Source organism: Callionymus lyra, chromosome 6 (genome assembly GCF_982586985.1).
Source record: "Callionymus lyra chromosome 6, fCalLyr1.hap1.1, whole genome shotgun sequence".
In the NCBI taxonomy this organism is placed as follows: domain Eukaryota; kingdom Metazoa; phylum Chordata; class Actinopteri; order Syngnathiformes; family Callionymidae; genus Callionymus; species Callionymus lyra.
In genome coordinates, this window is record NC_141823.1 from 1,188,125 (window position 1) to 1,211,534 (window position 23,410).

Sequence of the window (23,410 nt, forward strand, 5' to 3'; positions counted from 1 at the left end):
TGGAGCTCAATGTTTGTTCATTTTAATGTAGCGACTGGAGCTCAAAGTTTGTTCGATTTAATGTAGCGACTAGAGCTCAATGTTTGTTCATTTTAATGTAGCGACTGGAGCTCAATGTTTGTTCATTTTAATGTAGTGACTGGAGCTCAATGTTTGTTCATTTTAATGTAGCGACTAGAGCTCAAAGTTTGTTCATTTTAACGTAGCGACTGGAGCTCAAAGTTTGTTCGATTTAATGTAGCGACTAGAGCTCAATGTTTGTTCATTTTAATGTAGCGACTGGAGCTCAATGTTTGTTCATTTTAATGTAGTGACTGGAGCTCAATGTTTGTTCATTTTAATGTAGCGACTGGAGCTCAAAGTTTGTTCATTTTAACGTAGCGACTGGAGCTCAAAGTTTGTTCGATTTAATGTAGCGACTAGAGCTCAAAGTTTGTTCATTTTAATGTAGCGACTGGAGCTCAAAGTTTGTTCATTTTAATGTAGCGACTAGAGCTCAAAGTTTGTTCATTTTAATGTAGCGACCGGAGCTCAATGTTTGTTCATTTTTATGTAGCGACTGGAGCTCAATGTTTGTTCATTTTAATGTAGCGACTGGAGCTCAACGTTTGTTCATTTTAATGTAGCGACTGGAGCTCAATGTTTGTTCATTTTAATGTAGCAACTGGAGCTCAATGTTTGTTCATTTTAATGTAGCGACTGGAGCTCAATGTTTGTTCATTTTAATGTAGCGACTGGAGCTCAATGTTTGTTCATTTTACTGTAGCAACTGGAGCTCAACGTTTGTTCATTTTAATGTAGCGACTGGAGCTCAATGTTTGTTCATTTTAATGTAGCGACTGGATCTCAACGTTTGTTCATTTTAATGTAGCGACTGGATCTCAACGTTTGTTCATTTTAATGTAGCGACTGAAGCTCAATGTTTGTTCATTTTAATGTAGCGACTGGAGCTCAACGTTTGTTCATTTTAATGTAGCGACTGGAACTCAACGTTTGTTCATTTTAATGTAGCGACTGGAGCTCAAAGTTTGTTCATTTTAATGTAGCGACCGGAGCTCGATGTTTGTTCATTTTAATGTAGCGACTGGAGCTCAAAGTTTGTTCATTTTAATGTAGCGACTGGAGCTCAAAGTTTGTTCATTTTAATGTAGCGACTAGAGCTCAAAGTTTGTTCATTTTAATGTAGCGACCGGAGCTCAATGTTTGTTCATTTTTATGTAGCGACTGGAGCTCAATGTTTGTTAATTTTAATGTAGCGACTAGAGCTCAATGTTAGTTCATTTTAATGTAGCGACTAGAGCTCAACGTTTGTTCATTTTAATGTAGTGACTGGAGCTCAATGTTTGTTCATTTTAATATAGCGACTGGAGCTCAACGTTTGTTCATTTTAATGTAGCGACTGGAGCTCAATGTTTGTTCATTTTAATGTAGCGACTATTTTAATGTAGCAACTGGAGCTCAACGTTTGTTCATTTTAATGTAGCGACTGGAGCTCAACGTTTGTTCATTTTAATGTAGCGACTGCAGCTCAACGTTTGTTCATTTTAATGTAGCGACTGGAGCTCAATGTTTGTTCATTTTAATGTAGCGACTATTTTAATGTAGCAACTGGAGCTCAACGTTTGTTCATTTTAATGTAGCGACTGGAGCTCAATGTTTGTTCATTTTAATGTAGCGACTGCAGCTCAACGTTTGTTCATTTTAATGTAGCGACTGGAGCTCAATGTTTGTTCATTTTAATGTAGCGACTGGAGCTCAACGTTTGTTCATTTTAATGTAGCGACTGCAGCTCAACGTTTGTTCATTTTAATGTAGCGACTGGAGCTCAATGTTTGTTCATTTTAATGTAGCGACTGGAGCTCAATGTTTGTTCATTTTAATGTAGCGACTGGAGCTCAACGTTTGTTCATTTTAATGTAGCGACTGGAGCTCAACGTTTGTTCATTTTAAAGTAGCGACTGGAGCTCAATGTTTGTTAATTTTAATGTAGCGACTGGAGCTCAACGTTTGTTCATTTTAATGTAGCGACTGGAGCTCAACGGTTGTTCATTTTAATGTAGCGACTGAAGCTCAACGTTTGTTCATTTTAATGTAGTGACTGGAGCTCAACGTTTGTTCATTTTAATGTAGTGACTGGAGCTCAACGTTTGTTCATTTTAATGTAGCGACTGGAGCTCAATGTTTGTTCATTTTAATGTAGTGACTGGAGCTCAAAGTTTGTTCATTTTAATGTAGCGACTGAAGCTCAACGTTTGTTCATTTTAATGTAGCGACTGAAGCTCAACGTTTGTTCATTTTAATGTAGTGACTGGAGCTCAACGTTTGTTCATTTTAATGTAGTGACTGGAGCTCAACGTTTGTTCATTTTAATGTAGCGACTGGAGCTCAATGTTTGTTCATTTTAATGTAGTGACTGGAGCTCAAAGTTTGTTCATTTTAATGTAGCGACTGAAGCTCAACGTTTGTTCATTTTAATGTAGCGACTGGAGCTCAACGTTTGTTCATTTTAATGTAGCGACTGGAGCTCAACGTTTGTTCATTTTAATGTAGCGACTGGAGCTCAATGTTTGTTCATTTTAATGTAGCGACTGCAGCTCAACGTTTGTTCATTTTAATGTAGCGACTGGAGCTCAATGTTTGCTCATTTTAATGTAGCGACTGGAGCTCAATGTTTGTTCATTTTAATGTAGCGACTGGAGCTCAATGTTTGTTCATTTTAATGTAGCGAATGGAGCTCAATGTTTGTTCATTTTAATGTAGCGACTGCAGCTCAACGTTTGTTCATTTTAATGTAGCGACTGGAGCTCAATGTTTGTTCATTTTAATGTAGCGACTGGAACTCAACGTTTGTTCATTTTAATGTAGCGACTGGAGCTCAACGTTTGTTCATTTTAATGTAGCGACTGGAGCTCAACTTTTGTTCATTTTAATGTTGCGACTGGAGCTCAACGTTTGTTCATTTTAATGTAGCGACTGGAGCTCAATGTTTGTTCATTTTAATGTAGCGACTGGAGCTCAACGTTTGTTCATTTTAATGTAGCGACTGGAGCTCAACGTTTGTTCATTTTAATGTAGCGACTGGAGCTCAATGTTTGTTCATTTTAATGAAGCGACTATTTTAATGTAGCAACTGGAGCTCAACGTTTGTTCATTTTAATGTAGCGACTGGAGCTCAACGTTTGTTCATTTTAATGTAGCGACTGGAGCTCAACGTTTGTTCATTTTAATGTAGCGACTGCAGCTCAACGTTTGTTCATTTTAATGTAGCGACTGGAGCTCAATGTTTGTTCATTTTAATGTAGCGACTGGAGCTCAACGTTTGTTCATTTTAATGTAGCGACTGGAGCTCAATGTTTGTTCATTTTAATGTAGCGACTGGAGCTCAACGTTTGTTCATTTTAATGTAGCGACTGGAGCTCAATGTTTGTTCATTTTAATGTAGCGACTATTTTAATGTAGCGACTGGAGCTCAAAGTTTGTTCATTTTAATGTAGCGACTATTTTAATGTAGCGACTGGAGCTCAACGTTTGTTCATTTTAATGTAGCGACTGGAGCTCAATGTTTGTTCATTTTAACGTAGCGACTGGAGCTCAAAGTTTGTTCATTTTAATGTAGCGACTATTTTTATGTAGCGACTGGAGCTCAGCGTTTGTTCATTTTAATGTAGCGACTATTTTAATGTAGCGACTGGAGCTCAATGTTTGTTCATTTTAATGTAGCGACTGGAGCTCAACGTTTGTTCATTTTAATGTAGCGACTGGAGCTCAATGTTTGTTCATTTTAATGTAGCGACTATTTTAATGTAGCGACTGGAGCTCAATGTTTGTTCATTTTAATGTAGCGACTGAAGCTCAATGTTTGTTCATTTTAATGTAGCGACTATTTTAATGTAGCGACTGGAGCTCAATGTTTGTTCATTTTAATGTAGCGACTGGAGCTCAATGTTTGTTCATTTTAATGTAGCGACTGGAGCTCAACGTTTGTTCATTTTAATGTAGCGACTGGAGCTCAAAGTTTGTTCATTTTAATGTAGTGACTGGAGCTCAAAGTTTGTTCATTTTAATGTAGCGACTGGAGCTCAATGTTTGTTCATTTTAATGTAGCGACTGGAGCTCAAAGTTTGTTCATTTTAATGTAGCGACTATTTTAATGTAGCGACTGGAGCTCAACGTTTGTTCATTTTAATGTAGCGACTGGAGCTCAATGTTTGTTCATTTTAATGTAGCGACTGGAGCTCAACGTTTGTTCATTTTAATGTAGCGACTGGAGCTCAATGTTTGTTCATTTTAATGTAGCGACTGAAGCTCAATGTTTGTTCATTTTAATGTAGCGACTATTTTAATGTAGCGACTGGAGCTCAATGTTTGTTCATTTTAATGTAGCGACTGGAGCTCAATGTTTGTTCATTTTAATGTAGCGACTAGAGCTCAAAGTTTGTTCATTTTAATGTAGCGACTGGAGCTCAAAGTTTGTTCATTTTAATGTAGCGACTAGAGCTCAAAGTTTGTTCATTTTAATGTAGCGACTGGAGCTCAAAGTTTGTTCATTTTAATGTAGCGACAGGAGCTCAAAGTTTGTTCATTTTAATGTAGCGACTAGACCTCAAAGTTTGTTCATTTTTATGTAGCGACTGGAGCTCAATGTTTGTTCATTTTAATGTAGCGACTAGAGCTCAAAGTTTGTTCATTTTAATGTAGCGACTGGAGCTCAATGTTTGTTCATTTTAATGTAGCGACTGGAGCTCAATGTTTGTTCATTTTAATGTAGCGACTGGAGCTCATTGTTTGTTCATTTTAATGTAGCGACTGGAGCTCAATGTTTGTTCATTTTAATGTAGCAACTGGAGCTCAATGTTTGTTCATTTTAATGTGGCGACTGGAGCTCAATGTTTGTTCATTTTAATGTAGCGACTGGAGCTCAATGTTTGTTCATTTTAATGTAGCAACTGGAGCTCAACGTTTGTTCATTTTAATGTAGCGACTGGAGCTCAACGTTTGTTCATTTTAATGTAGCGACTGGATCTCAACGTTTGTTCATTTTAATGTAGCGACTTGAGCTCAACGTTTGTTCATTTTAATGTAGCGACTGAAGCTCAATGTTTGTTCATTTTAATGTAGCGACTATTTTAATGTAGCGACTCGAGCTCAATGTTTGTTCATTTTAATGTAGCGACTGGAGCTCAATGTTTGTTCATTTTAATGTAGCGACTGGAGCTCAAAGTTTGTTCATTTTAATGTAGCGACCGGAGCTCAATGTTTGTTCATTTTAATGTAGCGACCGGAGCTCAATGTTTGTTCATTTTTATGTAGCGACTGGAGCTCAATGTTTGTTCATTTTAATGTAGCGACTAGAGCTCAATGTTAGTTCATTTTAATGTAGCGACTAGAGCTCAATGTTTGTTCATTTTTATGTAGCGACTGAAGCTCAATGTTTGTTCATTTTAATGTAGCGACTGGAGCTCAATGTTTGTTCATTTTAATGTAGCGACTGGAGCTCAATGTTTGTTCATTTTAATGTAGCGACTGGAGCTCAAAGTTTGTTCATTTTAATGTAGCGACCGGAGCTCAATGTTTGTTCATTTTAATGTAGCGACCGGAGCTCAATGTTTGTTCATTTTAATGTAGCGACTGGAGCTCAATGTTTGTTCATTTTAATGTAGCGACTGGAGCTCAACGTTTGTTCATATTAATGTAGCGACTGGAGCTCAACGTTTGTTCATTTTTATGTTGCGACTGGAGCTCAATGTTTGTTCATTTTAATGTAGTGACGGGAGCTCAATGTTTGTTCATTTTAATGTAGCGACGGGAGCTCAATGTTTGTTCATTTTAATGTAGCGACGGGAGCTCAATGTTTGTTCATTTTAATGTAGCGACGGGAGCTCAATGTTTGTTCATTTTAATGTAGCGACTGGAGCTCAACGTTTGTTCATTTTAATGTAACGACTGGAGCTCAACGTTTGTTCATTTTAATGTAGCGACTGGAGCTCAACGTTTGTTCATTTTAATGTAGCGACTGGAGCTCAATGTTTGTTCATTTTAATGTAGCGACTATTTTAATGTAGCGACTGGAGCTCAATGTTTGTTCATTTTAATGTAGCGACTGGAGCTCAATGTTTGTTCATTTTAATGTAGCGACTATTTTAATGTAGCAACTGGAGCTCAACGTTTGTTCATTTTAATGTAGCGACTGGAGCTCAACGTTTGTTCATTTTAATGTAGCGACTGGAGCTCAACGTTTGTTCATTTTAATGTAGCGACTGGAACTCAACGTTTGTTCATTTTAATGTAGCGACTATTTTAATGTAGCGACTGGAGCTCAATGTTTGTTCATTTTAATGTAGCGACTGGAGCTCAATGTTTGTTCATTTTAATGTAGCGACTATTTTTATGTAGCGACTGGAGCTCAACGTTTGTTCATTTTAATGTAGCGACTGGAGCTCAACGTTTGTTCATTTTAATGTAGCGACTGGAGCTCAATGTTTGTTCATTTTAATGTAGCGACTGGAACTCAACGTTTGTTCATTTTAATGTAGCGACTATTTTAATGTAGCGACTGGAGCTCAATGTTTGTTCATTTTAATGTAGCGACTGGAGCTCAATGTTTGTTCATTTTAATGTAGCGACTATTTTAATGTAGCGACTGGAGGTCAATGTTTGTTCATTTTAATGTAGCGACTGGAGCTCAACGTTTGTTCATTTTAATGTAGCGACTGGAGCTCAATGTTTGTTCATTTTAATGTAGCGACTGAAGCTCAGTTGTCTTTGTCTTCATCTTGGTCCAGAAAGACTCTCAACAACTTCTAAACACGTCCAAACTGTCGTCTGTCACGTCCACACATCAAACCTTCTGCACCAGAAGTGCTTTGATATGAACCTGGAGCAGTGGTCAGTGGCTCTGTAGAAAATCTAAACTTGAACCTGACGACCCTTGACCCCGAGGGTTTCGCTGGTCCAGCACGAGACTCTGCTGCTCGTGAGTTCACCGCAAACACATTAGCGGCTCATGAAGGATCTGGTGTGAGCAGAGGTGTGACCTCGACACCTGCTGATGGTCCTGCAGGCGTCACTTCACACCTCTGCTGTGAGAACTCAGAGCTGCTGACCCTCTTCTGCTGACGCTCTTCTGCTGACCCCTGTTCTTCTGACCCCTGTTCTTCTGACCCCTGTTCTTCTGACCCCTGTTCTAGCGACCCTTGTTCTGCTGACCGTCTTCTGCTGACCGTCTTCTATTGACCTCTGTTCTCTCTTCTTCTGACCCCTGTTCTCTCTTCTATTGACCCCTGTTCTCTCTTCTATTGACCCCTGTTCTCGCTTCTATTGACCCCTGTTCTCTCTTCTATTGACCCCTGTTCTCTCTTCTTCTGACCCCTGTTCTCTCTTCTATTGACCCCTGTTCTCTCTTCTGTTGACCCCTGTTCTCTCTTCTATTGACCCTTGTTCTCTCTTCTGTTGACCCCTGTTCTCTCTTCTGTTGACCCTTGTTCTCTCTTCTGCTGACCCCTGTTCTCTCTTCTGTTGACCCCTGTTCTCTCTTCTGTTGACCCTTGTTCTCTCTTCTGCTGACCCCTGTTCTCTCTTCTGTTGACCCCTGTTCTCTCTTCTATTGACCCTTGTTCTCTCTTCTTCTGACCCCTGTTCTCTCTTCTATTGACCCCTGTTCTCTCTTCTGTTGACCCCTGTTCTCTCTTCTGTTGACCTCTGTTCTCTCTTCTGTTGACCCCTGTTCTCTCTTCTATTGACCCTTGTTCTCTCTTCTTCTGACCCCTGTTCTCTCTTCTATTGACCCCTGTTCTCTCTTCTGTTGACCCCTGTTCTCTCTTCTGTTGACCTCTGTTCTCTCTTCTGCTGACCCCTGTTCTCTCTTCTGTTGACCCCTGTTCTCTCTTCTGCTGACCCCTGTTCTCTCTTCTGTTGACCCCTGTTCTCTCTTCTGTTGACCTCTGTTCTCTCTTCTGTTGACCCCTGTTCTCTCTTCTGTTGACCCCTGTTCTCTCTTCTATTGACCCCTGTTCTCTCTTCTGCTGACCCCTGTTCTCTCTTCTGTTGACCCCTGTTCTCTCTTTTGCTTACCCCTGTTCTCTCTTCTGTTGACCCCTGTTCTCTCTTCTATTGACCCCTGTTCTCTCTTCTGTTGACCCCTGTTCTCTCTTCTGCTGACCCCTGTTCTCTCTTCTGTTGACCCCTGCTCTCTCTTCTGTTGACCCCTGTTCTCTCTTCTGTTGACCCCTGTTCTCTCTTCTATTGACCCCTGTTCTCTCTTCTGCTGACCCCTGTTCTCTCTTCTGTTGACCCCTGTTCTCTCTTCTGTTGACCCCTGTTCTCTCTTCTGTTGACCCCTGTTCTCTCTTCTATTGACCCCTGTTCTCTCTTCTGCTGACCTCTGTTCTCTCTTCTGTTGACCCCTGTTCTCTCTTCTGTTGACCCCTGTTCTCTCTTCTGTTGACCCTTGTTCTCTCTTCTGTTGACCTCTGTTCTCTCTTCTGTTGACCCTTGTTCTCTCTTCTGTTGACCTCTGTTCTCTCTTCTGTTGACCTCTGTTCTCTCTTCTGCTTACCCCTGTTCTCTCTTCTGTTGACCCCTGTTCTCTCTTCTGTTGACCTCTGTTCTCTCTTCTGTTGACCCCTGTTCTCTCTTCTGTTGACCCCTGTTCTCTCTTCTGTTGACCCCTGTTCTCTCTTCTGCTGACCCCTGTTCTCTCTTCTGTTGACCCCTGTTCTCTCTTCTGTTGACCCCTGTTCTCTCTTCTGTTGACCCCTGTTCTCTCTTCTGTTGACCCCTGTTCTCTCTTCTGTTGACCCCTGTTCTCTCTTCTGTTGACCCCTGTTCTCTCTTCTGCTGACCCCTGTTCTCTCTTCTGTTGACCCCTGTTCTCTCTTCTGTTGACCCCTGTTCTCTCTTCTGCTGACCCCTGTTCTCTCTTCTGTTGACCCCTGTTCTCTCTTCTGTTGACCCCTGTTCTCTCTTCTGTTGACCTCTGTTCTCTCTTCTGCTTACCCCTGTTCTCTCTTCTGTTGACCCCTGTTCTCTCTTCTGTTGACCCCTGTTCTCTCTTCTGCTGACCCCTGTTCTCTCTTCTGTTGACCCCTGTTCTCTCTTCTGCTGACCCCTGTTCTCTCTTCTGTTGACCCCTGTTCTCTCTTCTGTTGACCCCTGTTCTCTCTTCTGTTGACCACTGTTCTCTCTTCTGCTGACCCCTGTTCTCTCTTCTGCTGACCCCTGTTCTCTCTTCTGTTGACCTCTGTTCTCTCTTCTGTTGACCCCTGTTCTCTCTTCTGTTGACCTCTGTTCTCTCTTCTGTTGACCCCTGTTCTCTCTTCTGCTGATCCCTATTCTCTCTTCTGTTGACCCCTGTTCTCTCTTCTGCTGACCCCTATTCTCTCTTCTGTTGACCCCTGTTCTCTCTTCTGCTTACCCCTGTTCTCTCTTCTGCTGACCCCTGTTCTCTCTTCTGTTGACCTCTGTTCTCTCTTCTGTTGACCCCTGTTCTCTCTTCTGCTTACCCCTGTTCTCTCTTCTGCTGACCCCTGTTCTCTCTTCTGTTGACCCCTGTTCTCTCTTCTGCTGACCCCTGTTCTCTCTTCTGCTGACCCCTGTTCTCTCTTCTGTTGACCCCTGTTCTCTCTTCTGTTGACCTCTGTTCTCTCTTCTGTTGACCCCTGTTCTCTCTTCTGTTGACCTCTGTTCTCTCTTCTGTTGACCCCTGTTCTCTCTTCTGCTGACCCCTGTTCTCTCTTCTTCTGACCCCTGTTCTCTCTTCTATTGACCCCTATTCTCTCTTCTGTTGACCCCTGTTCTCTCTTCTGCTGACCCCTATTCTCTCTTCTGTTGACCCCTGTTCTCTCTTCTGCTGACCCCTGTTCTCTCTTCTGCTGACCCCTGTTCTCTCTTCTGTTGACCCCTGTTCTTCTGACCCCTGTTCTCTCTTCTGCTGACCCTTGTTCTCTCTTCTGTTGACCCCTGTTCTCTCTTCTATTGACCTCTGTTCTCTCTTCTGTTGACCCCTGTTCTTCTGACCCCTGTTCTCTCTTCTTCTGACCCCTGTTCTCTCTTCTATTGACCCCTATTCTCTCTTCTGTTGACCCCTGTTCTCTCTTCTGCTGACCCCTATTCTCTCTTCTGTTGACCCCTGTTCTCTCTTCTGCTGACCCCTGTTCTCTCTTCTGCTGACCCCTGTTCTCTCTTCTGTTGACCCCTGTTCTTCTGACCCCTGTTCTCTCTTCTTCTGACCCCTGTTCTCTCTTCTGTTGACCTCTGTTCTCTCTTCTGTTGACCCCTGTTCTCTCTTCTGTTGACCCCTGTTCTCTCTTCTATTGACCCCTGTTCTTCTGACCCCTGTTCTCTCTTCTGCTGACCCTTGTTCTTCTGACCCCTGTTCTCTCTTCTATTGACCCTTGTTCTTCTGACCCCTGTTCTCTCTTCTGCTGACCCTTGTTCTTCTGACCCCTGTTCTCTCTTCTGCTGACCCTTGTTCTTCTGACCCCTGTTCTCTCTTCTGTTGACCCTTGTTCTTCTGACCCCTGTTCTCTCTTCTGCTGACCCCTGTTCTTCTGACCCCTGTTCTCTCTTCTGCTGACCCTTGTTCTTCTGACCCCTGTTCTCTCTTCTATTGACCCCTGTTCTCTCTTCTGTTGACCACTGTTCTCTCTTCTGCTGACCCCTGTTCTTCTGACCCCTGTTCTGCTGACCCTTGTTCTTCTGACCCCTGTTCTCTCTTCTGTTGACCTCTGTTCTCTCTTCTGTTGACCCCTGTTCTCTCTTCTGTTGACCTCTGTTCTCTCTTCTGTTGACCCCTGTTCTTCTGACCCCTGTTCTCTCTTCTGTTGACCCCTGTTCTTCTGACCTCTGTTCTCTCTTCTGCTGACCCCTGTTCTTCTGACCTCTGTTCTCTCTTCTGCTGGAGAACAGGATCGAGGACATCTGTGGATAAAAGACAAAAGTCTAATAGAGTCTAACAACAACACAGAGTTGATGATGTCATCACTGTGCGTCGTGATCACTTGTTGATTCTTTCTATGACCATCGTAGCTGTAGCCATGAGCGCTGTGGTCAGTGAGTCTGTGACCCTGATGAAAGTTTAGTTTGAATCATTTGATTGTTTCCCTCGAGCGGTGATGGTCAGCAGTGGTCAGACCTGAACTCACAGTGACCCGGAGAGAAGAGTTGGCGCCTCCGGACGAACACCCACCTGTCTGTCCCTGACCGCTGACCCCACACTGACCCCTGGTGTCCGGCTGGATACACACGTGTGTGTCTGTGTGTTGATGTTTGTGTGTTAGAGTGTGTCTTTTTGTGTCTATGTGCATGTTTATTAAGAGTGTGTAAGCCTATGTTCGTGTGTGCGTGTGTGTATCTGTTGATATGTGTATATTTGTGTGTGTGGTTGTGTGTGTTTGTCGCGTGTGTATATTTGTGTGCATATGTGTGGTTGTGTGTGTGTGTGTGTCTGTGTGTGTGTGTGAGGTGTCAGATTAGGGATTATCGGGTGTGAGTCACTCGCAGTAAATCTTAACTAATGACCAGCGATGACATCGGCAGCTGGTCACATGACCTCCACACACACACACACACACACACACACACACACACACACACACACACACACACTCACACACACACAGCTGCCCTGACTTGGCCACGCCCACCTGTGACATCACAGATACCTGAAATAACATTGTTCGAGAATGTGTTGTGTGAGTGTTAAGTGCCTTATTTGTGTCGACACGTGAAGAGAAATGTGTGTTTTTGTAACTGATGTGTGTGTATGCATGTTGTGTGTGTGTGTGTGTGTGATGATTGTGATGATGTCAGTGATCATGTGACAGGAAACGCATCATCATCCCTCGTCTTTATTCAAGTCTCCACTTTAGTAAAACTAATACACACACGACTACAGTTGCACACAACTTTGAAAGAATCGTAACAGACTAGTGTGTTCAGGTAACAACATGCCCTACAGACACGCACACACACACATGTGTGGTCGCACACACACATGTGGTCGCACACACATGTGGTCGCACACACATGTGGTCGCACACACATGTGGTCGCACACACATGTGGTCGCACAAATGGACTCACGTGGCCTCAGTCACACCACAACTCTTCTACACAACATTGTGTAAACAGTGTTTCGTTTGCAGTTTTCTTTAAAAAACACAATGAACAAACAGACGGAACGTTCTACAAACACACAAACAGGGTTCAAGGGTCACGAGCTCGGACCAACACACGACACTACAGTGGAGACGCAGCGACACACACGGGTTCAGACGATGAGTCGGATCTTTGGGTCGATCAGGGAGTCGAACATGGAACTAGTGAGAGTCTCTTCTCACACTCGTGGAAAACAAGTCAAATAAAGGAGCTACTTTGTGTGTTTGTGTGTTGATGTGTGTGTGTTTGTGTGTTGATGTGTGTGTGTTTGTGTGTTGATGTGTGTGTGCAGGACTAACACTGGTCAGGAGCTCAGGAGGAACAAGAACAAGTTCACAGAGGCCACCAGACAGTCCTGAGCACCTCCTCACTCCCCCAAGGACGTGCTCGTGGTCTTGGACGCGGCAGGTTTTGGCGTCTCAGGAGAGGATCTTCTCCCGGGTTTCGGGCAGCTTGAGCGCCAGGAGGCCCCCGCAGACCAGCGCGGAGAAGGCGAGGAAGATGGGGACGATCTTGGTGACCCCGATGAAGGCGGCGAAGATGAAGCTGGCCAGGATGGCGGCGAACTTGCAGATGCCGTTCAGGATTCCGAACGCCGTCCCCCTGCGGAGGAGACACGAGGGTGGACACCAGTCACAGCAGGAACATCTACTTCAGGAACATCTACTGCAGGAACATCTACTGCAGGAACATCTACTGCAGGAACATCTACCGCAGGAACATCTACTGCAGGAACATCTACCGCAGGAACATCTACTGCAGGAACATCTACCGCAGGAACATCTACTGCAGGAACATCTACAGCAGGAACATCTACTGCAGGAACATCTACAGCAGGAACATCTACTGCAGGAACATCCACCGCAGGAACATCTACTGCAGGAACATCTACTACAGGAACATCTACTGCAGGAACATCTACCGCAGGAACATCTACTGCAGGAACCTCTACAGCAGGAACATCTACTGCAGGAACATCTACTGCAGGAACATCTACTGCAGGAACATCTACTGCAGGAACATCTACTGCAGGAACATCTACAGCAGGAACATCTACAGCAGGAACATCTACTGCAGGAACATCTACAGCAGGAACATCTACCGCAGGAACATCTACTGCAGGAACATCTACAGCAGGAACATCTACAGCAGGAACATCTACTGCAGGAACATCTACAGCAGGAACATCTACCGCAGGAACATCTACTGCAGGAACATCTACTGCAGGAACATCTACAACAGGAACATCTACTGCAGGAACATCTACAGCAGGAACATCTACCGCAGGAACATCTACCGCAGGAACATCTACTGCAGGAACATCTACAGCAGGAACATCTACCGCAGGAACATCTACTGCAGGAACATCTACAGCAGGAACATCTACCGCAGGAACATCTACCGCAGGAACATCTACTGCAGGAACATCTACTGCAGGAACATCTACTGCAGGAACATCTACAGCAGGAACATCTACTGCAGGAACATCTACAGCAGGAACATCTACCGCAGGAACATCTACCGCAGGAACATCTACTGCAGGAACATCTACTGCAGGAACATCTACTGCAGGAACATCTACAGCAGGAACATCTACTGCAGGAACATCTACAGCAGGAACATCTACAGCAGGAACATCTACTGCAGGAACATCTACAGCAGGAACATCTACTGCAGGAACATCTACCGCAGGAACATCTACTGCAGGAACATCTACAGCAGGAACATCTACAGCAGGAACATCTACAGCAGGAACATCTACAGCAGGAACATCTACAGCAGGAACATCTACTGCAGGAACATCTACAGCAGGAACATCTACCGCAGGAACATCTACTGCAGGAACATCTACTGCAGGAACATCTACTGCAGGAACATCTACTGCAGGAACATCTACTGCAGGAACATCTACTGCAGGAACATCTACTTCAGGAACATCTACTGCAGGAACATCTACTGCAGGAACATCTACCGCAGGAACATCTACTGCAGGAACATCTACTGCAGGAACATCTACCGCAGGAACATCTACAGCAGGAACATCTACAGCAGGAACATCTACAGCAGGAACATCTACTGCAGGAACATCTACAGCAGGAACATCTACCGCAGGAACATCTACTGCAGGAACATCTACAGCAGGAACATCTACTGCAGGAACATCTACTGCAGGAACATCTACTGCAGGAATGTTGTCTTTGTTCTGCTACAAACATGAGAACCTCAGAACCACCTGACTTCCATGATGCCTTGCTACAGTGACACTAATCGGTCGCTATAATACTGTATCAAAACGTCTACGTTGTCAAAAGTCAACGTCAGCTGTGATTGGTTGGCTGGGCGGCAAAGCATTTTGAGAGCTGTTCACGTCACCGTTTCTGAACCTACCTTTTGGAGGACGGGTACAGCTCCACGGAGATCACCTGCACGCCGTTCCAGGCCGCCACGCTGACGGCGTAGAAGAGACACTGCCAGCAGATGACGGCTCCTTGACTGAAGCTCAGCAGCAGCAGGAAGGTGGCGGCGGACGACGCCAACATGGATCCGCCTGCGGACAGCGAGCGCTGAGCTCCACCTGAACCGGTACCTCGTGGACGGAGAGACTCACCTATGATGCGGATCCGTCCGATCTTGTCCATGAACAGAGCCGACAGGATGTTTCCCGGCAACACGGCCAAGCTGCCCAGGAAACTGACCATGTAGATGACGATGTCGTTCTCCTCCTGGAAGTTGAGGTGACAACCTTTCTTCGGATGCAGGAACGTCGCGTTTTCCATCCGACAGTCTTTAAACTTCTCCTGCCACAGGTCTGAGGACACACAGTCCAGTTCTTCACGTGCACCATGAGCCACAGCGGCTGGTCCTCACCTGTGTTGTAGAAGACCGTGTTCTTGATGGTGCAGTTCTCGAAGAAGGTGTTGGTGGACCTGATGTCCTCGAAGTAGCAGTTCTCGAACAGGGAATCCTCGAACTTGACGGACTTGATCTCGATGTTTGCGAACCTGAGGAGAGCGAAGCGGTGAAGTCGCTGTCTCCTGCGTGAAGGACGTGAAGACCTACTTGTCGTGGACGTACTCTCCTTCACGGTGGACCTGGTTGATCAGCGAGAAGTTGAAGTGGAAGCGTTCCACTCGTTCTCTGTGGAAGACTTTGACCTTGGACTCATACTCTTCGTACTGCATGTACTTGATCATGTCGGGGAACCAGACCCCGAGACCGTGGTAGCTGCCGAGAGAAGATCAGCGTCGTCATGGTTTCTCACTGGAGACCTCGCTCTTACCTGAAGGCCAAACAGAACCACACGATGACCAGGAACAGACCCTGCAGTCTCAGCTCTGGGGCCGACAGTGACATGATGTTCGCCATCACCTGTGTGACGCGCAGGGACGTTGAGTTAACAAGACAACACATCAATGACAGTTGTCGTCACTTCAACACACCTGCTGCACCATGGTCATGTGTCGCACCGTCCAGCGCTGGAAGGCGGTCCCGGTGTCGCTCTGGATCTCTATGAACTCGTCCTCCTGCGTCTGTGGGGTCTTGATGTTGGTCACCTGATCCAGAGAAGGTCGTTCAATGGAGATTGTCATCGTTGTGTCGCTGGTGTGTAACTGTCCCAGAGACACATCTGAAACTATGAACGTACCGTGAAGACTCGCTCTGGCTCCCCCTTCGCCTTCCAGTTGGTGTCGTGGACTTGTCGCAAAACCATCCAGGCCTCGTCGTGTCGGGCGCTCTGGGGAACAAACACACACATCACGTCCATCTTTGTGTAACAACTCAGTTGTGTAGCAACATCTTCACAGCCGTCACTCAGGAGAGTGTTTGGATTCAGCAGCGACGTGTGGTCGAAGGGACTGACGGTGACCCGGGTCTTTGGACCTCACAGACCCTCGATAGCTTCACACCTCAGTGGGACTGGGCTGCTGTGGCTGATGACTCGGCACCGGACATGATGGATCTGATGCGGGTCGGCCCACGGAACCGTCCTCCCCTCATTTCTCACCTGTTTCCAGACCAGTCGTCTGCGCTTCGGCGACTTACGAGTCAGGAACCATCTTCCTCTCTCTTGAGTCATGGAGGCTCCTGGTCTGGTCTCGGTGTCGTCTCGACCCTTTTAGCATCTATTTTATTTTAAATAAATAATCTATTGATTGTTTAAGTCTTTCTGACCCTGGTCTAGAAAAGATCCACAAATATGACTTACTTACTTGTGTTTGTAAACAGACTTTGGATCTTCTCCCTGACCTGTCTGAGTTAGAAGTTCTACTCACCCCGGGAGTCCCAAGCATGCAGTCGTGGTGTCTGACTCTGATGGTCCTGGACAACCATTAGAAACCTTTCTAGTAAACATTTTTATGAAGCAACAATAGTGGATTTATTGTTGTTTCTGCTTCGCTTTTTGCTCATTTTTAGCTCGGATGGTGGTTCAGAAGTGCTTGAACTTTCTTGGCCATCATGCCAGGACTGTTCTTCGCACCTTGTCCTGGTCTCATCTCCCTCATGTCGGGTCTGATCTGTTGAACCTGTTTCCTCCCCTCAGCCCTGGCTAGCTGACAACATCCCCATCACAAACCACTCTCGCAGTAAAACAAGTGATTCATCAAAGACGTCCGTGTCTCCACGAGGGTTCGAGCAGGAGAAGAAGATGTCGAGGGTTCGAGCAGGAGAAGAAGATGTCGAGGGTTCGATCAGGAGAAGATGTCGAGGGTTCGAGCAGGAGAAGATGTCGAGGGTTCGATCAGGAGAAGATGTCGAGGGTTCGAGCAGGAGAAGATGTCGAGGGTTCGATCAGGAGAAGATGTCGAGGGTTCGAGCAGGAGAAGGAGTCGAGGGTTCGATCAGGAGAAGGAGTCGAGGGTTCGATCAGGAGAAGATGTCGAGGGTTCGAGCAGGAGAAGAAGATGTCGAGGGTTCGAGCAGGAGAAGATGTCGAGGGTTCGAGCAGGAGAAGATGTCGAGGGTCCGAGCAGGAGAAGGAGTCGAGGGTTCGAGCAGCAGAAGATGTCGAGGGTTCGAGCAGGAGAAGGAGTCAAGGGTTCGAGCAGGAGAAGATGTCGAGGGTTCGAGCAGGAGAAGGAGTCAAGGGTTCGAGCAGGAGAAGAAGATGTCGAGGGTTCGAGCAGGAGAAGGGTTCGAGCAGGAGAAGATGTCGAGGGTTCGAGCAGGAGAAGATGTCGAGGGTTCGAGCAGGAGAAGATGTCGAGGGTTCGAGCAGGAGAAGGTGTCGAGGGTCCGAGCAGGAGAAGATGTCGAGGGTTCGAGCAGGAGAAGATGTCGAGGGTTCGAGCAGGAGAAGATGTCGAGGGTTCGAGCAGGAGAAGGAGTCGAGGGTCCGAGCAGGAGAAGATGTCGAGGGTTCGAGCAGGAGAAGATGTCGAGGGTTCGAGCAGGAGAAGGAGTCGAGGGTCCGAGCAGGAGAAGATGTCGAGGGTTCGAGCAGGAGAAGGAGTCGAGAGTCCGAGCAGGAGAAGATGTCGAGGGTTCGAGCAGGAGAAGATGTCGAGGGTTCGAGCAGGAGAAGGAGTCGAGGGTCCGAGCAGGAGAAGATGTCGAGGGTTCGAGCAGGAGAAGATGTCGAGGGTTCGAGCAGGAGAAGGAGTCGAGGGTCCGAGCAGGAGAAGATGTCGAGGGTTCGAGCAGGAGAAGATGTCGAGGGTTCGAGCAGGAGAAGGAGTCGAGGGTTCGAGCAGGAGAAGGTGTCGAGGGTTCGATCAGGAGAAGATGTCGAGGGTTCGAGCAGGAGAAGGAGTCGAGGGTTCGAGCAGGAGAAGGTGTCGAGGGTTCGATCAGGAGAAGATGTCGAGGGTTCGAGCAGGAGAAGGAGTCGAGCAGGAGAAGGAGTCGAGGGTTCGAGCAGGAGAAGGAGTCGAGGGTCCGAGCAGGAGAAGGAGTCGAGGGCCCGAGCAGGAGAAGGAGTCGAGGGTTCGAGCAGGAGAAGGAGTCGAGGGTTCGAGCAGGAGAAGATGTCGAGGGTTCGATCAGGAGAAGGAGTCGAGGGTTCGAGCAGGAGAAGGTGTCGAGGGTTCGAGCAGGAGAAGGAGTCGAGGGTTCGAGCAGGAGAAGGAGTCGAGGGTTCGATCAGGAGAAGGAGTCGAGGGTTCGAGCAGGAGAAGGAGTCGAGGGTCCGAGCAGGAGAAGGAGTCGAGGGTTCGATCAGGAGAAGGAGTCGAGGGTTCGAGCAGGAGAAGGAGTCGAGGGTCCGAGCAGGAGAAGGAGTCGAGGGTTCGAGCAGGAGAAGGAGTCGAGGGTTCGAGCAGGAGAAGGAGTCGAGGGTTCGAGCAGGAGAAGGAGTCGAGGGTCCGAGCAGGAGAAGATGTCGAGGGTTCGATCAGGAGAAGATGTCGAGGGTTCGATCAGGAGAAGATGTCGAGGGTTCGAGCAGGAGAAGGAGTCAAGGGTTCGAGCAGGAGAAGGAGTCGAGGGTTCGAGCAGGAGAAGAAGATGTCGAGGGTTCAAGCAGGAGAAGAAGATGTCGAGGGTTCGAGCAGGAGAAGATGTCGAGGGTTCGAGCAGGAGAAGGGTTTGAGCAGGAGAAGATGTCGAGGGTTCGAGCAGGAGAAGATGTCGAGGGTTCGAGCAGGAGAAGGAGTCAAGGGTTCGAGCAGGAGAAGGAGTCGAGGGTTCGAGCAGGAGAAGAAGATGTCGAGGGTTCGAGCAGGAGAAGATGTCGAGGGTTCGAGCAGGAGAAGATGTCGAGGGTTCGATCAGGAGAAGATGTCGAGGGTTCGATCAGGAGAAGATGTCGAGGGTTCGAGCAGGAGAAGGAGTCGAGGGTTCGAGCAGGAGAAGGAGTCGAGGGTTCGAGCAGGAGAAAATGTCGAGGGTTCGAGCAGGAGAAGATGTCGAGGGTTCGATCAGGAGAAGATGTCGAGGGTTCGAGCAGGAGAAGATGTCGAGGGTTCGAGCAGGAGAAGGAGTCAAGGGTTCGAGCAGGAGAAGGAGTCGAGGGTTCGAGCAGGAGAAGAAGATGTCGAGGGTTCGAGCAGGAGAAGATGTCGAGGGTTCGATCAGGAGAAGATGTCGAGGGTTTGAGCAGGAGAAGGAGTCGAGCAGGAGAAGGAGTCGAGGGTTCGAGCAGGAGAAGGTGTCGAGGGTTCGAGCAGGAGAAGGAGTCGAGGGTTCGAGCAGGAGAAGGAGTCGAGGGTTCGAGCAGGAGAAGGAGTCGAGGGTTCGAGCAGGAGAAGGAGTCGAGGGTTCGAGCAGGAGAAGGAGTCGAGGGTTCGAGCAGGAGAAGGAGTCGAGGGTTCGAGCAGGAGAAGATGTCGAGGGTTCGATCAGGAGAAGATGTCGAGGGTTCGATCAGGAGAAGATGTCGAGGGTTCGAGCAGGAGAAGATGTCGAGGGTTCGAGCAGGAGAAGGAGTCGAGGGTTCGAGCAGGAGAAGGAGTCGAGGGTTCGAGCAGGAGAAAATGTCGAGGGTTCGAGCAGGAGAAGGAGTCGAGGGTTCGAGCAGGAGAAGGAGTCAAGGGTTCGAGCAGGAGAAGATGTCGAGGGTTCGATCAGGAGAAGATGTCGAGGGTTCGAGCAGGAGAAGGAGTCGAGGGTTCGAGCAGGAGAAGGAGTCGAGGGTTCGAGCAGGAGAAGAAGATGTCGAGGGTTCGAGCAGGAGAAGATGTCGAGGGTTCGAGCAGGAGAAGGAGTCAAGGGTTCGAGCAGGAGAAGATGTCGAGGGTTCGAGCAGGAGAAGGAGTCAAGGGTTCGAGCAGGAGAAGGAGTCGAGGGTTCGAGCAGGAGAAGATGTCGAGGGTTCGAGCAGGAGAAGGAGTCAAGGGTTCGAGCAGGAGAAGATGTCGAGGGTTCGAGCAGGAGAAGGAGTCAAGGGTTCGAGCAGGAGAAGGAGTCGAGGGTTCGAGCAGGAGAAGAAGATGTCGAGGGTTCGAGCAGGAGAAGATGTCGAGGGTTCGAGCAGGAGAAGGAGTCGAGGGTTCGAGCAGGAGAAGGAGTCGAGGGTTCGAGCAGGAGAAGATGTCGAGGGTTCGAGCAGGAGAAGATGTCGAGGGTTCGAGCAGGAGAAGATGTCGAGGGTTCGAGCAGGAGAAGATGTCGAGGGTTCGAGCAGGAGAAGATGTCGAGGGTTCGAGCAGGAGAAGATGTCGAGGGTTCGAGCAGGAGAAGGTGTCGAGGGTTCGAGCAGGAGAAGATGTCGAGGGTTCGAGCAGGAGAAGGAGTCGAGGGTTCGAGCAGGAGAAGGAGTCAAGGGTTCGAGCAGGAGAAGATGTCGAGGGTTCGAGCAGGAGAAGGTGTCGAGGGTTCGAGCAGGAGAAGATGTCGAGGGTTCGAGCAGGAGAAGGAGTCGAGGGTTCGAGCAGGAGAAGGAGTCAAGGGTTCGAGCAGGAGAAGATGTCGAGGGTTCGAGCAGGAGAAGGAGTCAAGGGTTCGAGCAGGAGAAGGAGTCGAGGGTTCGAGCAGGAGAAGAAGATGTCGAGGGTTCGAGCAGGAGAAGATGTCGAGGGTTCGAGCAGGAGAAGGAGTCGAGCAGGAGAAGGAGTCGAGGGTTCGAGCAGGAGAAGGAGTCGAGGGTTCGATCAGGAGAAGGAGTCGAGGGTTCGAGCAGGAGAAGGAGTCAAGGGTTCGAGCAGGAGAAGATGTCGAGGGTTCGAGCAGGAGAAGGAGTCAAGGGTTCGAGCAGGAGAAGGAGTCGAGGGTTCGAGCAGGAGAAGAAGATGTCGAGGGTTCGAGCAGGAGAAGATGTCGAGGGTTCGAGCAGGAGAAGGAGTCGAGCAGGAGAAGGAGTCGAGGGTTCGAGCAGGAGAAGGTGTCGAGGGTTCGATCAGGAGAAGATGTCGAGGGTTCGAGCAGGAGAAGGAGTCGAGCAGGAGAAGATGTCGAGGGTTCGAGCAGGAGAAGGAGTCGAGCAGGAGAAGGAGTCGAGGGTTCGAGCAGGAGAAGGAGTCGAGGGTTCGAGCAGGAGAAGAAGATGTCGAGGGTTCGAGCAGGAGAAGATGTCGAGGGTTCGAGCAGGAGAAGGAGTCGAGCAGGAGAAGGAGTCGAGGGTTCGAGCAGGAGAAGGAGTCGAGGGTTCGAGCAGGAGAAGGAGTCGAGCAGGAGAAGGAGTCGAGGGTTCGAGCAGGAGAAGGAGTCGAGGGTTCGAGCAGGAGAAGGAGTCGAGGGTTCGAGCAGGAGAAGGAGTCGAGGGTTCGAGCAGGAGAAGAAGATGTCGAGGGTCTGAGCAGGAGAAGGAGTCGAGGGTTCGAGCAGGAGAAGATGTCGAGGGTTCGAGCAGGAGAAGAAGATGTCGAGGGTTCGATCAGGAGAAGATGTCGAGGGTTCGAGCAGGAGAAGGGTTTGAGCAGGAGAAGGAGTCAAGGGTTCGAGCAGGAGAAGGGTTTGAGCAGGAGAAGGAGTCAAGGGTTTGAGCAGGAGAAGGAGTCGAGCAGGAGAAGGAGTCGAAGGTTCGAGCAGGAGAAGAAGATGTCGAGGGTTCGAGCAGGAGAAGATGTCGAGGGTTCGAGCAGGAGAAGGAGTCGAGGGTTCGAGCAGGAGAAGATGTCGAGGGTTCGAGCAGGAGAAGGAGTCGAGGGTTCGAGCAGGAGAAGGAGGCGAGCAGGAGAAGGAGTCGAGGGTTCGAGCAGGAGAAGGTGTCGAGGGTTCGAGCAGGAGAAGGAGGCGAGCAGGAGAAGGAGGCGAGGGTTCGAGCAGGAGAAGGAGGCGAGGGTTCGAGCAGGAGAAGGAGGCGAGCAGGAGAAGGAGGCGAGGGTTCGAGCAGGAGAAGGAGGCGAGGGTTCGAGCAGGAGAAGGAGGCGAGCAGGAGAAGGAGGCGAGCAGGAGAAGATGTCGAGGGTTCGAGCAGGAGAAGGAGGCGAGGGTTCGAGCAGGAGAAGGTGTCGAGGGTCCGATCAGGAGAAGGAGGCGAGCAGGAGAAGGAGTCGAGGGTTCGAGCAGGAGAAGGAGGCGAGCAGGAGGAGGTGGTCTGACCTCCAGGAGGAACCGAGGACTCTCTGGCATGAACACGACCCCGACCAGAGCAGCGAGTGCAGGGAGCAGACAGACCAGGATGAAGAGGCGCCAGCTGTGCATCTGGAAGTCGGAGCCGATGGCGAAACCCCAGCCTGAGAGCAGAAGACTGGAGTCACATGACGGGTCAAAGGTCGAACCCTTCAGTGATGTTGTTGTTTATCATCGAAGCAGCTGAAGGTATCTACTGGACGACTGTTGAAATGACTAGAAACACCAGGTGTTCTCTAATGTGGTGACACATCTCCATGACCTTGAGTCTGGACCTTCATGTGCGAGTGTGTTACCATAGTGTGGGATGATCCCCCAGGCGGTGAAGGAGGCGTAGAGACCCCCCAACATCCAGAACATGCAGAGCCAGCTCAGGTGTTCTCCTCGCTTGTCCATCTGCAGGAACTCTGTGAAGTAGGTGTAGACGATGGGGATGGAGCCTCCGATCCTGCAGCAGAACCACACAGAGCTTGAGAAGCAGAACCTGCTCCGGACTCCATGTAGGGACGAGCACCTGTCCTGTGACCCCCACAGGGACCCACGTCTTACCCGAAACCGGAGCAGAACCTGAAGAAGAGGAAGAAGCCGTAACCCTGGGCGAAGCAGGACAGGAAGGAGAAGATCAGGTCGATGGTCAGGACGTAGATCAGACACTTCCTGCGGCCCATCTTGTCGCTCAAGCCCCCCCAGACCAGGGCCCCCACCATCATGGCCACGTAGACCAGCAGACCTGCACACACCACACACAGCTCAGGAACTGCATCTGTCCACCAGATGGCAGCATTTCTGTGCTGCTCAACAACACTGATGACGTCACTGATGACATCACTGATGACATCACTGATGACATCACTGACACGTCACTGATGACGTCACTGATGACGTCACTGATGACATCACTGATGACATCACTGATGACATCACTGACACGTCACTGATGACGTCACTGATGACATCACTGATGACGTCACTGATGACGTCACTGATGACATCACTGATGACGTCACTGATGACGTCACTGATGACATCACTGATGACGTCACTGATGACGTCACTGATGACGTCACTGATGACGTCACTGATGACATCACTGACACGTCACTGATGACATCACTGACACGTCACTGATGACGTCACTGATGACATCACTGATGACGTCACTGATGACATCACTGATGACGTCACTGATGACGTCACTGATGACATCACTGACACGTCACTGATGACGTCACTGATGACGTCACTGATGACATCACTGATGACGTCACTGATGATGTCACTGATGACGTCACTGATGACATCACTGA

At 48.2% G+C, this 23,410-nt stretch overlaps 1 protein-coding gene across 1 annotated transcript in view; it reads right to left on the reverse strand.

The window, feature by feature from the left end:
- Nucleotides 1-12,568: 12,568 nt before the first annotated feature.
- sv2ba (synaptic vesicle glycoprotein 2Ba) overlaps nucleotides 12,569-23,410 on the reverse strand; it is a 20,108-nt gene continuing 9,266 nt past the window's right edge. The window contains exons 2-12 of the mRNA XM_087793458.1: nucleotides 22,653-22,833; nucleotides 22,400-22,551; nucleotides 22,074-22,207; nucleotides 15,802-15,891; nucleotides 15,596-15,709; nucleotides 15,436-15,524; nucleotides 15,216-15,380; nucleotides 15,024-15,157; nucleotides 14,764-14,964; nucleotides 14,544-14,703; nucleotides 12,569-12,758 (exon numbers count right to left, since the gene is read on the reverse strand). Coding sequence (XP_087649584.1) covers nucleotides 12,575-12,758; nucleotides 14,544-14,703; nucleotides 14,764-14,964; nucleotides 15,024-15,157; nucleotides 15,216-15,380; nucleotides 15,436-15,524; nucleotides 15,596-15,709; nucleotides 15,802-15,891; nucleotides 22,074-22,207; nucleotides 22,400-22,551; nucleotides 22,653-22,833 — 1,604 coding nt within the window. The 3' untranslated portion in view covers nucleotides 12,569-12,574. The remainder of the gene's footprint in view (nucleotides 12,759-14,543; nucleotides 14,704-14,763; nucleotides 14,965-15,023; nucleotides 15,158-15,215; nucleotides 15,381-15,435; nucleotides 15,525-15,595; nucleotides 15,710-15,801; nucleotides 15,892-22,073; nucleotides 22,208-22,399; nucleotides 22,552-22,652; nucleotides 22,834-23,410) is intronic.